Source organism: Alligator mississippiensis, chromosome 12 (assembly GCF_030867095.1).
Source record: "Alligator mississippiensis isolate rAllMis1 chromosome 12, rAllMis1, whole genome shotgun sequence".
Taxonomy (NCBI): domain Eukaryota; kingdom Metazoa; phylum Chordata; order Crocodylia; family Alligatoridae; genus Alligator; species Alligator mississippiensis.
In genome coordinates this window covers 58,874,550-58,889,386 of record NC_081835.1, presented here as the reverse complement: position 1 = coordinate 58,889,386, position 14,837 = coordinate 58,874,550, and the positions used below count along the sequence as shown (strand labels likewise).

At 39.3% G+C, this 14,837-nt stretch overlaps 1 protein-coding gene across 11 annotated transcripts in view; it reads left to right on the top strand.

Moving 5' to 3' along the window:
• Nucleotides 1-14,837, top strand: part of FNBP1 (formin binding protein 1) — a 136,984-nt gene that overhangs the window by 12,198 nt on the left and 109,949 nt on the right. The window contains exon 1 of one of the 11 annotated variants that reach the window (XM_014610565.3): nucleotides 11,595-11,654. The exons of the other annotated variants lie outside the window; for them this stretch is intronic. Coding sequence (XP_014466051.1) covers nucleotides 11,628-11,654 — 27 coding nt within the window. The 5' untranslated portion in view covers nucleotides 11,595-11,627. Of the gene's footprint in view, nucleotides 1-11,594; nucleotides 11,655-14,837 lie in introns of those variants that run through there. 11 annotated transcript variants of the gene reach the window in all.

Sequence of the window (14,837 nt, the reverse complement as noted above, 5' to 3'; positions counted from 1 at the left end):
GTTTTCAGGACTGTGCCTAAAGCTTGTAAAGGAACCCTACAGTATGAAAGGTGCTTTGTAAAACAAGGTTACATTTACTATGTGCAGTTAACATGACTCAAAAGTACAAAATAGCTCCAAAGCAATCTATCATATGTCTTTAATTTACAACCTTAAACCATGTAGATCAGTGGGTCTTGACCTTTTTAGATTCAAGGCACACTTCAGAAAATGTCAGCTCTTAATTTTCACTCAGTTCTTGACCACAGAAAAATAATAGAGCAATTCTTCTGTTGCAGAGGACTTGGACAGACCACAACCGGTCAGAATGTTTTTAACACTATGGATTCCTACTTGAAATCTCTGGATTTATCTTGTGCCTCATGTTTGCACACCTAGCTGTAGTAACATTGCATGGCACCCTGGCACACCCTTGAAAGGATCTCAAGGCATCCCAAGGTGCTGTGGCACCCTGGTTGAGAATCACTAATGTAGAGTTCTTAGATTAGATTAATACATAATTAAATTAACAAATGACACATTCTGTTCATTTGAACCATTGAAATAATGGTGGAACACTAGAGATTTGAAGGCCTGCTTCCTCGCTGCAGCTAACAGTATAATTGCCTTTTGCATTACTCCTGTCTTTTTGTCCACATTTTCAAAAAGCCTTAATGCAGATATCAAATACCTACATTTGGATTTAACAATATCCTGACAGTGGTATCTTAAATTAATAGGATTTAAAATGTACGAGTGTTTTAAATGGGGTACCTCACACGATGAAGTTCTAAAACGCATGAGAGTGACCTTGGCAATATTATGCAGGATTGTTTCAACTTTGCATTCACAAATAATCTTCAATGAAAGCTGTGCTTTATTCTTTAAACTGAACTTTAAATTGTATTAAACTGGGTCTTAGCAAGCACATTATTGGTTCCCTTTTTCATCAAGGATTACCTCCTTAATAATCAACCAGTCCATTCTACTATCTGGATTATATCCATTACAGTTTTTGAGCTAGGGAGAAGGGAGATGCTTCTTAAGGAATCCAAAATATTGAACTAGAAGTGTGGATCCTCATATATGTAGAGAGTTGATGAGTTGTTTATGAACAAATATGGGAGCACTCCTTTTATATAAAGTAACATCATGGCCTGATGTTGCCCACATGTACCACAGCGTGCAATGTACCCTGAGACTAAGTGCTTGTAAATAAACCAGCTCTGAAGACTTCTGAGCTTCATTTGGAGTCACTTTAAAATTACGTGAGTCTTAAATCTGTTCCCTCCCGGTATTTCCTCTTACTCACTATGAGCAGTACTTTCCTCTGTGAGTCGTCCCAAGGTGCTTGGGGAATTCCTGGGCTGTCAAAGCCACTGCAAAATTTCCCTTAAATTCAGCAGAGCCAGGATTGCACCTGATAAACCTGCTTCCAATACAAGATATGACTCGGAAGAAGCAAGACTGGGAATAAAGAAATTTGGCTCGTAATTAAACTGATCACAAATGATAAATGTGGCCTTTTGTTTGTTCTCTACTTCCATGTGACGGATGTATCAGATGCCAAGGATGAACAACTCTTCTTTTTCTCCTTGTTAGTTCCTCCTATTTAGAGGTGTTTCATTGCAAAATAGCATGTATACGTCTCTAGGCTGTCCATATCATTATAAGGGTGTGATTCTAATGTCTTACTGTTGTTCCATGCTGCGTCACGTTATGTGTAATGATGGCTTACCTATAGATGTAAATTATTATCAAATGGGTGGATCATTTTTACTGTATCTTAACTGCAATATATGTTTGACTGTATTTTAGGGTACAAGTAGCAAATGACTCAATGTATTAGAATTCCCAAGCAAATCTTCCTTAGATCATATTAAAATAAATTGTGTGAAACTTCCTTGTTATTATCACAAGTTTAGTTTGTCTGTAAAACAACCAAGTTATGTAAATCACCTTTTGTATACCTATTTATGTTTCTTTAAAGCCTGAGGGGCAGAAAGACTCCGTCCCTCCTGATTGTAAAAGCAGTCATTGACTTCTTAAGGTAAAAAGGTCCGAGCAGTTGCACTGAGCATTTTGCTTTTGTCTTTAAGGAGACAGGGTTTCTACAATAATGAGGTATCATTTGCCTTTTATCACTTGCTACATTTTCATTAAAGACCAGGGAATTTACAGTCTTTCAGCATGAATCAGTATGGAGGAAGGCTTTTTTCTTTTCTTTTTTTTTGTCTTAGTCACAAAATCTTCCAGCTACTATGTGATCAAAATCCCCCACCCTCATAAGTCATGGAGGGGTATAATCAAACATCAGATGATAGACAGGCTTTTGGATTCTTTGCAACCCATCTACATAGTGAAACTTTCTTTTTTGAAGCTTCACTTTAGAAGTCCTCCTCTGCATGAGTACCTTTACTAAGAGAGAGAGCAGATGAAAAACTATACTGCTTGTTTTACCTCATTGCATTATAGTGCCAGTTTGTCAGAAAGGCCACATCTTTCCATTGGAAAATCATTCTTAACTTGCTAAAGTACTGTTTTATCAAGCGGTTACATTGCATTTTGGCTAATCTATGCATTACAAGCCAAATTAGACATTCCATTCTCAATTATCTTGCAATTCCTGTAACAACGCACGACGCTTTCGATTTTAATTTCTCCACTGAAATTTACCTTTGTGCCTGATCAATATTTTTTACACAGAACTAGTTGCATCAGCAAAAAATAAAGATGTTGCACTCTTTCAACATGTGTATTTATTCCTCTTCCTCTTTAGGTAGCAGCACCTCAATGCCAGAATAGCTCCCTGCTTCTTGAGCAGACATGTTAGTGCTGATTGGGGGTCCCTTTTTGTTTTTCACGTGATTGGATTGCAGTTGAGCTATGGAGCTTTATTTTCCTGGTCACTGACTGCTTTTGACTCCATTTATTTGGAAGGGTTTGCCCATAAGAATTTTTTTTAAGCAAGTTCACAATATTTAATCAAATATGTTTCTTGCTGCAGGTGAGCCTGGTATGAAGTCTGGGCAGATGCTAGATTTGTTAACATACAGGGCAACAGAATTAACTTTACAACAGGCATTTCCTTTTCTAAGAAGGCTCCCACAGGACAGCATTGCTGCTTCAAGTTCCACTTTATGGAAGGCTGTTGGGAAAACAATAAAAAGGGTCTTTGGAGGGGGAAATACGATAGAGGGGGAAATACGATAAAGGGAGGTCCAGGTTTGTCTTAAATTCTTGTGCCACACACCCATTCTCTTTGATGGGGTTGAATGGGTATAGCTGATAGGATTTTGGCTTTGAAACAAAACGTTTTAGGGACATGTTTTGGTTTCTATTTTTTTTAGGAGGAAAGAGATGTTGGGGGTTTTTTGTTTGTTTTTTTGTTTTTTAATCAACAATTTAGCATGGAGGCTCTTCGAGATTAATGCTTGATTTAGGTCAGCGGCCTTCAGTTTAGCTTTGGGTCTTCAAGTTGCTCATACAGTCAGTAATTCCTAGGAAATATGCTCTTGGATTATGTTTTGTTGTTGCTTGAATAACACACCATTTTTATACCAGCTGTAGCTGCATTTTTGGGGCATATTGCTCAGAGAGCATCCATTATGTAGCAATACTTTTTAGCTGTAGAGAGTGAGGGGGGCAGCGGAATAAAAAATAGTGTAAATGTGATGTGAATGTAAAAGGGTTTTTTTACCCACATTCTTGTGTAGGATAGGGCCATTTTCTGTCTTCGCTGCTGCTAGGGCAACTGCCTTATCTGCTGTGGTTGCTTCTGTGTGGTTAAGAGCAGAGAATTGCACATGGCACTTATGTTTGCTTTGCTACCAGCAATAAGTACAGTGCTCATCCAGTGATTTGAAAATCATTTCTTAATTGCACTCAGTTCACAGATGCACAGAGAATATGTATTACTACTTATGGAAATAGAATAATCATCTACACATGGGTATACATGCTGAGAACCCTGTTTCTTAATAGTTACAGCTTCCTTGAAGATTGTGATGACAGTTCCCATTAATTTTGAAAGGAGTTGGATAACCAAATACTTTGGACAGTTTTAAAAACCTCACTCTACATTTTTGTCAGGGCTAAGTACTTTTCATTAAGGTTCTCCAACGATTCCTATTGTAAGACCCTGTTCACAATTGCATGCAACTGCCCTGCTCCCAAAATTCTTATCTGTATGCAAAGTGTCCTACCTCGGCTCCTGTGTGCGGGACTAGAGAGTGTACGTGTCACCCCAAAGAGTGATATGACAGTTCAATCTGCATCGGGGTGAAGCTGGATATGGCTGCTCCCAGAATAGAGGAGGAGAAAGAGGCCTCATTTGAATGTGAGGGAAGGGATATAGAAAACGAGATTAGGATAACATCTGGAGAGACTGGGGTGCAAAACTGAGCAGAAGGGAGGCTGGGATTAGAAGGGGGTGGAGTGGAGGCTGGGACTGAAAGTCTCTGGGGAAAACTGGAAGCAAATTGGCTGGAGGAGCACTGAGGTCAGACTGGAGAGATGAGAAAGCTGGTACTAGGAACCAGTTTAGGAGGTATGGGAGGAGGCCAAGGGTGATGAATCTGATAAGGAGGTGAGGTGCAGGAGGAGAATTGCTTCTGGGTGAGCAAAGATGTGGAGGTAGAAAAAGGAAAGACTGGGACAAAAAAATAGCCTAGGGTATATTGAAAAACTAGTTTATGAGAAGCAGGTGGATGGAGGGTAGGATTGGAAGCTGGGTGGGAAGAGATCTAGATGAGATCTTAAATGAGCTGGGGGGAACCAGGGAGAAGCAGGAGAAAGATTGTGTGTGTAAGAATGAGGACTGGCTGGGCAAATCGCTTAACTTCCTCCAGATGGTCACTCTGTTCATTTCTTATTTTCTGTGTTCGTAACCAGATACTCTGAGCTCCAGCTAGCATTAAGAGCTAAACATTCACAGCTGGCACCAAAATCAGTGGGAGCTGGTCTTTGAAAGTGATGCTGAGTATTCTGAAAAATCAGGTCTCATGGGCAACCCAAAAACAACCACATTATTTGACTTCTCTTCATGCCATGGATCTCTATATGCCCGTGTTTTTTTATTTATATCTGTGGTCCACAGGCGGTCTAAGGGTTCTGTGAAAGATGACTATGATGAATCAAAAGTATGAGAATACCCACAGCTGGGTGTCCACACCTTTCAAAAATGTTTAGGGGCCCACAAATGAAAAAAGGTTGAAAACCAGTGCTGTATGCAAAACAAAGAGAATGCCATCCTCTCATTTTACCAGGACATTGTAAAAATAATCTTATGTGAACTGCTTGGGTGCCATAGTGATGGCTACTATAGAAAAGCCCTTGCAGCTATGAATAACCACCTTCAAAGCAGAATTTGAATAATGAGTTATATATATAAGCCATGGGTTGCACACTACACACAAAGGCAAAGTATTTTGCAACTGCTCATTAAGAGGGCACTGCACATTCTGTAATGCTGAATAAGTCCTGGATTGTTGGTGAAAATGGTATGACTAGAGAGACTGAGATGTCACCATACAGATGCACAATTTATATACGGTTGTTTTACTGGACTGAATGCAAACACAGACGTTGATTTTTGTACTTGAGCTTTGCTTTCCTGTTCAGTGTGGGTGAGGAACTGAGCAAAAACTAAGATGACAACCTGTATCCAGGAGCATGCACATTGTTTGTTCTCAGTTTGCAGCTTGTCGTCTTTGAGTACAGATTATTTTTTAAAGCTTTTCTAGTCAGTAGTTTTAAGATTAAGATCAGATATGGTTTTTACGCTGCATTACTGCTCACAAACATCCAAAAAATTAAGCTTCTGCTTTATCATGTGTTGGTGTTTTATTGGCACATAACATCAAGTGAATGAATGAGCATGCATTTTTTTTCCCCCTAACAAAAGTTAAATGAGCAAGAGGAAATATTTCTTGGCCTCATGAGAGCTGTTGATCTATCACAGGCGGGGCTTATAAGAGCTGTATTCATTAAAGTGTGTGTAGCCAAGATTCAGCTGCGTTTCTGTAGCAGAAGAAAAAATTGGCATCGCACAAACTGGCAGGACTGCCACATCATGTTGCATAAATGGCTTTTCAGTCATCCCACCCTGTCTCTTGATAATATAATACTCCATGGTATTTTTGCTAATGTGTTGTCAGGAAGAACTTTATAAGGAGAAGAGGGAGGGAAACAGATGCATAGCAGTATCCTTCATCTCCCTGGGATAGCACTTTAAATGTGATGATACATTTGTATGCTGAACAGAAGATAGTATCTGGCATCTGTTCTCAACTTGATATTTTGTTGTAGTTAAATAAATGCCTCCACAAGGTTGAACTACTACTTTCTTCTAGCTTTTTCTTATGGAGAAGAAGTTGAACACAATTTTAAATAGCCTCGTCTTATAAATAAATAAAAACTTATTTAGATGCTTGCTTGCTTAAAGCTTCCATCATCAGCTGGCCAGAAAATGATGTTTGTTCCTCTCAAAAGGAGACTAACCACAGCAATCATGACCTACAGGAGAGCTCATTGCCCAGTAAAATACACTGGAATGAATATGAAGGGTATGTGGAAGCAGAGTAGCTTCTCTTCTGCAGGAGGAAATCACAGTTATGTGAACCCCATGCATAGGCAACTTGTAGGGAGGGCACAGGGGGACATGTGTCCTCCTCCCCCTGAGATTGCACGCTGCCAATGCCACTGGCGGCTTCTGTGGGCCATTTGTCCCCCTGCTGCTGCCCACAAATTGTGTCCCCTCGGTTTTGGGAGGCGCCAGTTGTTCATGACCCCATGTGTGCATTACTGGCTCTGTTTGAATTTGGGTTCTTTTGATCTAGATCCTTACTTTCAAAACCCTTGGTGGATTGGGACCTTGATATTTAGAACATCATCCCCCCCTCATTTTTTATTACCAGAATATTTTACAGGTATAGTATTGGGTGGGACTCTGTGATGCTTACAGTAGGGCACTTTCAGCAATGGGCTGAGAGCTATGAGATGAGTATTCGCACGCTACCAGTGGGCCTTATGCACACTGGATGTGTGGGGTTTTTGAACCCAAAAGCTTGCTTAATAAATATTCTCCAAATATTTGGGTTGGTCTAATAAAAGATATCAAATTCACCCAAGGAACCTTGTCGGCCTATGTCCTTAGACCAACACGGCTACAACCTAAACCCCTGGTGCATGATTCAACATTTATCAAGAGCCTTCCATCACTGAAGCCAGGAAGAGAATAGGCCAGCAACAATTAAATAAGAATAAACAACCTAAGACTTCCTCAGTCAAAGGGACTAGAAGGGCAGAGTTGTTGGAGTCTGTTTGAAAAATTTAATCCTGAACATGGTACTCAAGTACTATGATGTCATTTCACTTAGCAGTATGTTTGTTGTTTAGGACCGGGTTTCTTTGATGAATAACTGAGGAACTCTCTGCGTAGTTCTTCATGAGATGAGCTATTTCAGCTGGTTGTTCTGTGCGCTAAAGCTAGGCAATGAACAGAGATGGCATGAGCAGAAGAGTTGCTTCCCCAGCTAATGCATGAATTCCATCCAAGGTCAGAAGACTTTCCCTTGCATGTAATATGTTTGCTTTTCATCCAGAGAGGGCACAGGAATTGGTACGGGCTTGACATAATGTTGTCTTTCTGATTGGTTTGTGGAGTTGCCTTTGGTCAAGTATAAACCCATCTCCTTGGATATTGAATAGTGGGATGTGAAAAGGCACAAAAACCAGAGGAAACCTAGAAGACTGTTTTAGAATTAGGATTGCAAAACATACTGCTTTTCCTTTTGTTCAGAACATGAAAGGAAATTTTTGTGCCTGGTGCTTGCTGGTCAGTGGAGCAGTATTAATTTCCCCTCTGGGGGCAAGTCACTCAGCTGGGGATAGAATTGATTCTTTAATCATGTTGGCTTCAGAGGAGGGGTTGTACGAACCAATCCATCCTAGGAAGGCAGTGAAGCTTCCTCAAGGTATTAGGGCGCAATTAAACTGTCCGGCCCTAATGGGTAAACCATAATGCACTTTGAAGGGTTCCCTCATAGAGGGAATTTGGAAATAATCAGAAAATCAATCCACAACTAGAAGAGAAAAAGCCCAAGGGCAGAAGTCTCCCCAATACATTTGCTTTGTGTAGTGTGACACTTGACGTTCAGATTCTGTTAGGGAGGAAAATTAAAAAATGCATGGAGTACACAGTTCTGTTCCTGGCATTGCATTAAGAGTGTGTTTTTTGTTTTTTTTTTCCATCCTTTATACATATGTTCTATTATGTCATGCAAAAATGTCTGTGATCAAAGCCTGTTAAAGGTATACAATTAAGGACAAGCCAAAGTTGAGGCTGCATAATGTTACTTTTAGCTTTGTGCCCCTTCTTCATATGAATAATTATGGGCTTTAATTAATCAACCTCATACTTTAAAATTTTTAGTATCTTCATAGTCTAATATCCTTGTCTACATGCAAGTAGACTCCTGTTCATTTCTGATCAAGTTCTAATTTTGCAAAGATTTCAGCATATACTTATTTGTGCCCTTAATGCAGAAAGAGAAGCATGTACATCTTTGCAGGATCAGCCTTATGAGCTGATTCAGCTTCCATTGAACTGGATGGGAAATAGACTAGGACCTCAGTGAATATTATTCCACATATTAGGTGCTCTGATTCAATGGTTAAGACCTGGTCTACAAGAAGTTTCCTCAGATGTGCTAGAGAACTGCTGTTCTTGAATGGCGTTTATAGACAAGAGTATAGTGAGAGGAAAGAGGCTTCTTGACATTACCTCTGACTTGAGGTAAGTCGCTTAACTTTTGCCTCAGTTTATCTACCAGTAAAACGGGCATAACTGTAATTCTCCACCCATTTACAGCAGTTTGAGACTCTGTATAAAAAAAAACAACCCATAATTTAGTATGGGGATGATGCTATAAGAATTAAAATGCTTTTAAGGTACTGTTACTTTTTATTGTGTTACAGAGGTATACTTTATACCAACTGAGAAGGGTTGACATAATGTACAAAGGGACAGATGCGTTATTTTCCTTCTGCATCTGATTCTCAGAGGCATTCTGCTAGCCCAGTCCAGCACAACATTTTCCTAGCCATCCAGGTTCTGGATTTCATAGATTTCATAGACATTAGGGCTGGAAGGGACCTCGGAAGATCATCGAGTCCAGCCCCCCGCCCAAAGGGCAGGACGTCAGCTGGGGTCATAGGATCCCAGCAAGATAAGCATCCAGTTTCATCTTGAAGGTGTTCAATGAAGGCGCTTGAACAACCTCCGGCGGCAGGCTGTTCCAGACCTTGGGGGCTCGGACAGTAAAGATTGTGATGGGTATTGGCTATTGTGTGGCAGATCGACACATGTAGGAAAAGTCTGAGCTTAGCATAGAAGCAAGAACAAGACCGTACCTTGGGAGGGGTTTTAGGGCATGTGAAAACCAGCTCTTTGTATTTTACGCTTCCTGGCTGAGAGAAGTGATGACGTTCAACTGGTAATAGGACCATCCTTGTGGGTTTCAAAAAACTTGTATTTAGGCTACTGTTGGAGAGTTGCTCACCATGTCAGCCTGAGGACACAGAGGGAGATCCCTGCCCACACCATGGCTATGGCAGAGCAGACTGGCTATCTGTATCTGGGTGGAGGAACTTCTCTCTTCCTCATTCTGAACATTTGTGCACATGTATTATTTTTTTAAATCCCTACCCAGTTTGGCTCAGAGATTCCAGTTCCTTTTTCTCTCTTGCCAGCAGGTCTAGGACCTGTAAACTCAAGCCAATAACCTCTTTCAGGTTTTTTTTGTGGTTTTTTTTTACTGGATGATTTAATCTTGTAAAGAATCATCTCCCTGTAGTAATGGACCACCTAGGAACTCATGGAGAATTCCTTGAAGCCTTGCCCAACTGCTCTAACTGCATTATGGGGTGATCAGTAACTCCACTCCTAGGAAGGCAGTAGTTGGGCAGGAGTTACTTCCCTTTCAGAAGAGAGGTTTCCAAGGCCAGAATGCTCTTAAATCTAACAGACAAAGTCCTTGCAAAGTCTAATGGCTGGAAATTGAAGTTAGCAAAGTTCAGATAATAAGGTGTACGTTTTAACAGCAAGAGTAATCAGATATTGGAATAGATTATCACAGCATCTGGCAGATTCTCCATCCCAAGGACTCTGTAAATAAAGAATGCACAGCTCTTTGAAAGAGATGTTTTAGTTGCACCAGAGACTGCTGGGATAGCTGGGCTTGTTATGCAAAGGGGTCAGACTGGGTGTTCATAATGGTTCCTTCTGACCTTAAAATCTTGATTCTGTTAAAGAAAAAAAAAAGCTGCAAAATCCATGGAGCTCATGGAACTCCTGTTAGCTGATATAGTCTAGATAGGTGGATTATTTTAACTGAATCTGAGTCCTTCTTTGCATGTTATGTAAGAGTATTGCTGGCTACCTGCAACAGAGAGACACTTGTTTTGCCTATGATAGATTCTTGTCTTTCTTGGTATTGAAATCAGTTTCTGCATCCCTATTTCCAAGACACTTAGCCACGATGATGGTTTACTTCTCTGTTTTTAAATGGAGGAATTTTGCTTTAACTGAGAATTACGTTTTCTGTGAGATAGGTAAGGTTGTCTCTGAACAAAGCACAGTAAATAAATGAAGTAGATGCTTTCCCGATTATATTCAGTTTTGGAATAGTATTGCTGGCCTTTCTATTTTAGTATCTATATTATCCAAAAAAATAAAGGAACAAAGAATGCTTTAAAAAATCTTCTCCTGGAAGAAAAAAATTAAATCTCATATGAAAATGTGTGGAAAGACAAGCCAGGAAAAGAAAAGTGACAACTGACAGCTTTTAATGCTGGGATTTTCAGAGTATTTGGTTTTAATATTCATAAAGCCTCTGAATTTTTCCAGTGTCAATTGAGAGAAGTACAGAGGTATGGGAATTAGAAAGGTTTCAGGCAGACTGTCACAGGCACATGGCAGATAACTACAGAGTATGTTTTGGTTGAAGTGAAAGAATCCTCCTAGGCATTTATTATTGGTAAATTATGTCTTTCATATTTTCTTTCATCTAGAGGAGTAAAGCAATACAAGTTAAATTCATCTTGCCAGAATGCTCCCTTGCAGTACAAAGATCTGTATATGTCTTTTATTAGATTGAAAAACATTACTTTGTTTGCATTCTTTATTTAACTTTACTATTATCTGATAATACTGAATAACTTGATATTCTGCTCAAGTCCTGTGCCATTTTTCAGCTACCACATCTAAAAGTCTACAAACTTTGTTTTTTTAGCCCTTACTCAAGTGAATTATCTCAGTGTAACAACTACAGAGCTGTATTCTTGTTTGAAGCCCAGTTTTTTCTCTTTTCTTTTGTTTTGAAATAAATAAGAAATTTAGATTACCCATGCTTAATTTAGCAATGCTGACTCTGCTTCGAGTTGAACATCTGCCACCCTGTTTGCACCAGGATCTGTAGATTGACAAGCTGGGTTCATATCCTTTTAAGATTAATTTCACAATCAGGAACATACATTTTCAAAGCATTTGCACATTCAGTTCCCCCCATTTGGAACTTGCTGCTGCTTTGTGCGGGCAGTTCACCATTCTCATTCCTGAGCTCTGGATAGTTGAAATCCTGCTTCCAATGTTGTGCACCAGGACAGGTAGTCAGGTCAGTACTTTCTCCCTTTCATTTTTCTTCCCTGCTGCCCCTAACTTTTGTCTGTAGGAGATCTGTGGGGAATGAAGCCTACCTTAGGTTCTGGGGAAATACTTTGTCTGTCACTACATAAACTGGGTTTCATGCCTCTAAAAAGGCTGTCACAAAGCCAGAAGGTTTCAACAGTTGCAAAGTAGCTTTCATGAATTCACCAGAAGTTCTGCATGTGAAGAGTTTGCAAGATTGAGTTTCCTGTTTGTAAATCTCATCTTAACCAAGGAAAGAAGCATAAAGATGACAAGTAAAATCTAAGAAATGCCATAGAAATGGGAACAATTTGCTCCCATTTCAAGCCTGCAGAGGAAAGTAGAGAGCCTTAGTTTATTATAAAAATTGGGCCCAGAAAATATTGATGTGAACTTGCTGCAGTTTGCCTAAATACAACCATTTCAGAAAGACTTTCTTTTCAGTAATTGCGAAGGTTCCTACTATATGCCTGGAGACTGCCATCACCATAAGCAAGGAATCCTTTGTGTCCCCTCTCCAGTTGTCCAGCCTTTAATGATTCTTCTGTAGGGAGACAGTGATGCAAATAACTACTGCAACCTCGTGCGTTATTTTTAGAGGTGATCCTTTGGATACTGAATATTCAGTGACACTACCTATTGCTTGGTATTTGGAACCATACTTTACCAGCAAATTAACTCCACTGATAAAATAATGCTGTGCAGAATAAGATAACATTTGTGACCAAAAATGTGCCATGTTTGTACTTTAGATGTATAAAATGATGTAACCAGAGAAACTCAAATCATGTCCTGCTTAAGATGCTTTTGTTAATATGACAAAAAAATAGACTCCAATCAACTTATTGATGGTTTTCAGTGAAAGCAGTGAATCCTTATAGGCCTGAACAACTTAGGTTGCTTTGTACAGTACTTTCTCCTAGAAAGCAATGCTGAAAATTACCATATGTATATCTTGCAAACAGCTAGCTAACCTCAACCTTAATCTGCAGTTAATATTTTTTATTAAAGATTTCATATACTGTACATTCCTTTTTTTTAATTAAAAGGAACTATTGTATGATGTTCATAGCAGAGGTTATGCTTAAAAAGCACTTAGCACATTTTGGACGTTACTGCAGTGTAAATTAATAGGTGTTTTCATGTTTATGCATAAAATGCACATGCAAAAAAAGGGAACAAAATCCTGACTCTTTCTTCCCTTAATGGCTAGTCGGATAAAGAAATACATGTAAGATTGGATTTTGATCTCTTGTGTATTCCCACTGATCTGACCCTCCAGGTAGACCCCTTGGTTGTAGTGAGATTGTTTGTGTAGGCCAAAGTACTACTTGGTGTTCGTAGAGGTAGCAAAATCCAGCCCATAATATAAAAACCTAATGGTATTTTAGTAGTACTTTCAAAGTGGTTTTACTCATGTTCTTTAAAAGCAGAAAGGAACCAAAGAGATGGTTTGAATGGATCTATGAATTGACCATTTTGACAGTGCTGCCAGAATACAAGTTAGAAAAACTCACAAGGAGGCTGTATTTTTTATTTTTTAGCGCTGGGCAATTTGATTTTTAGGTACACAGTACGAGTGCCAGTTTGAGGTGAGAATAAAATACAGGAAAGATAGCTAGGTCTCCCTGTGTGCTGGGAGATTTGTTGAATGAGAGCACGTATATGTTTTTAAAAGTTCTCAGAAATGGTTATGTTTTAATACTTTTAAGGGACACAACATTGTTTTTAAGGCTGTGCGCCATATTAGATCTGTGCTACAGCAGCCACTGACACAAGAGATTGGAAATAAAATTCAGAGTGAAAAACCTCATGATGGTCTTAGTCTAAGAGAAGTATATTGCAAATTTGCATCCTTGTTTGTTTTTTTCTGTTATGTAAAAACAGCGATTCCTCATTTCTTAAGAGGAGATAGAGGTCTGCAGTACTGTATTTAATTATTGTAACTTCTAAAATCAAACATCCTTAACACAACAGTAAAACAGCCCCTTTTTTGATACATTTATTTTGAAGGGAAGTGCTACAAACCCACCTTAAATCCTTTAAAATAAATAAATAGGCCAATAATAAATAATCTACTGTACAGCTCAGACGCTCTCCATGTAATAGAAGCTATCAGGCCCTGTACTACTTGGATATTTGTTCTCTTCTGCTAACTGTAGTAAGTGTATTGTAGGAAAAGGGTGTGTTTGTTAAAATGGGGAAAGATTTGATTCCCTCCCTTCCCCCCTGTACAAATTTGGAGACTCATTTCCAGTTGTCCCAGGAACCCCAGGAGACGAGCCTCTCACCCTGTGGGTAAAATACAACCCTGTGCAACAGGTTCTGCAAACGAGCTGTGTACTACATAAATCCTGCTTATTCACAGTATCATTACCACCAGGAGTAAGTAGAGCCTCAAGGCTCCAGCTCCATTCTGCTAGGCACAGTGCACTCATAATAAGGTATTTCTGGTTTCTGTCCTGAAGTGCTTACAATCTAAGTAAAAAGCAACAGAGATATGCACTGCATACTCTGGGAGAAAAATTAAATGAGTGAAGCTGATGTGTCTATTTAATTTACCCCTCCATTTCATGGCAGCTTCTTCTTTGGAAGAAATGGGGTGAAGTTGCAAACAGCTTTTTAATGAAAACACTGACCTAATTTTGATGATAAACTAAAGCTGGTGAATTTGGGCTCCAAGTCTAAGGCAAAGTATTAATCAAATGGATCCCTCATAGGATGTCCAGATTACTGCAGTTTCTTAACTTTAAACTCAGTATGCTACAATAATAAAGATACTGTTCTGAGGATCTAATAGGATATCTTGGTTCACTTAATAGTATTAAAAATCCATGTGCTTGACAAGCTGTCTTCAAAGAGTTATTTACCCCATGTACAAATTAATTCCCCTTCAAATAAATTACCGTGGAATACGAAGCATATAACAACATCAATATTTAATGGCATCTGCTAAAACCCTCCAGGGTTAGACTTTCAAAGTAGTGTGTGGGTGATACTCACGCAACTCAGATAAAGAGATAGTAGGATTTGTACGTGCACTTTCCACAAAAGGAGTTGATTACTTGCTTCTTAAAGGCTCAGTTGTGAGGTGACCTACATGCTCATGCAAGAGAAAGAGGAGACCCCTTACTGTCCTGCCTGGGCTCTCTGATTTGTGAGTTGGCAT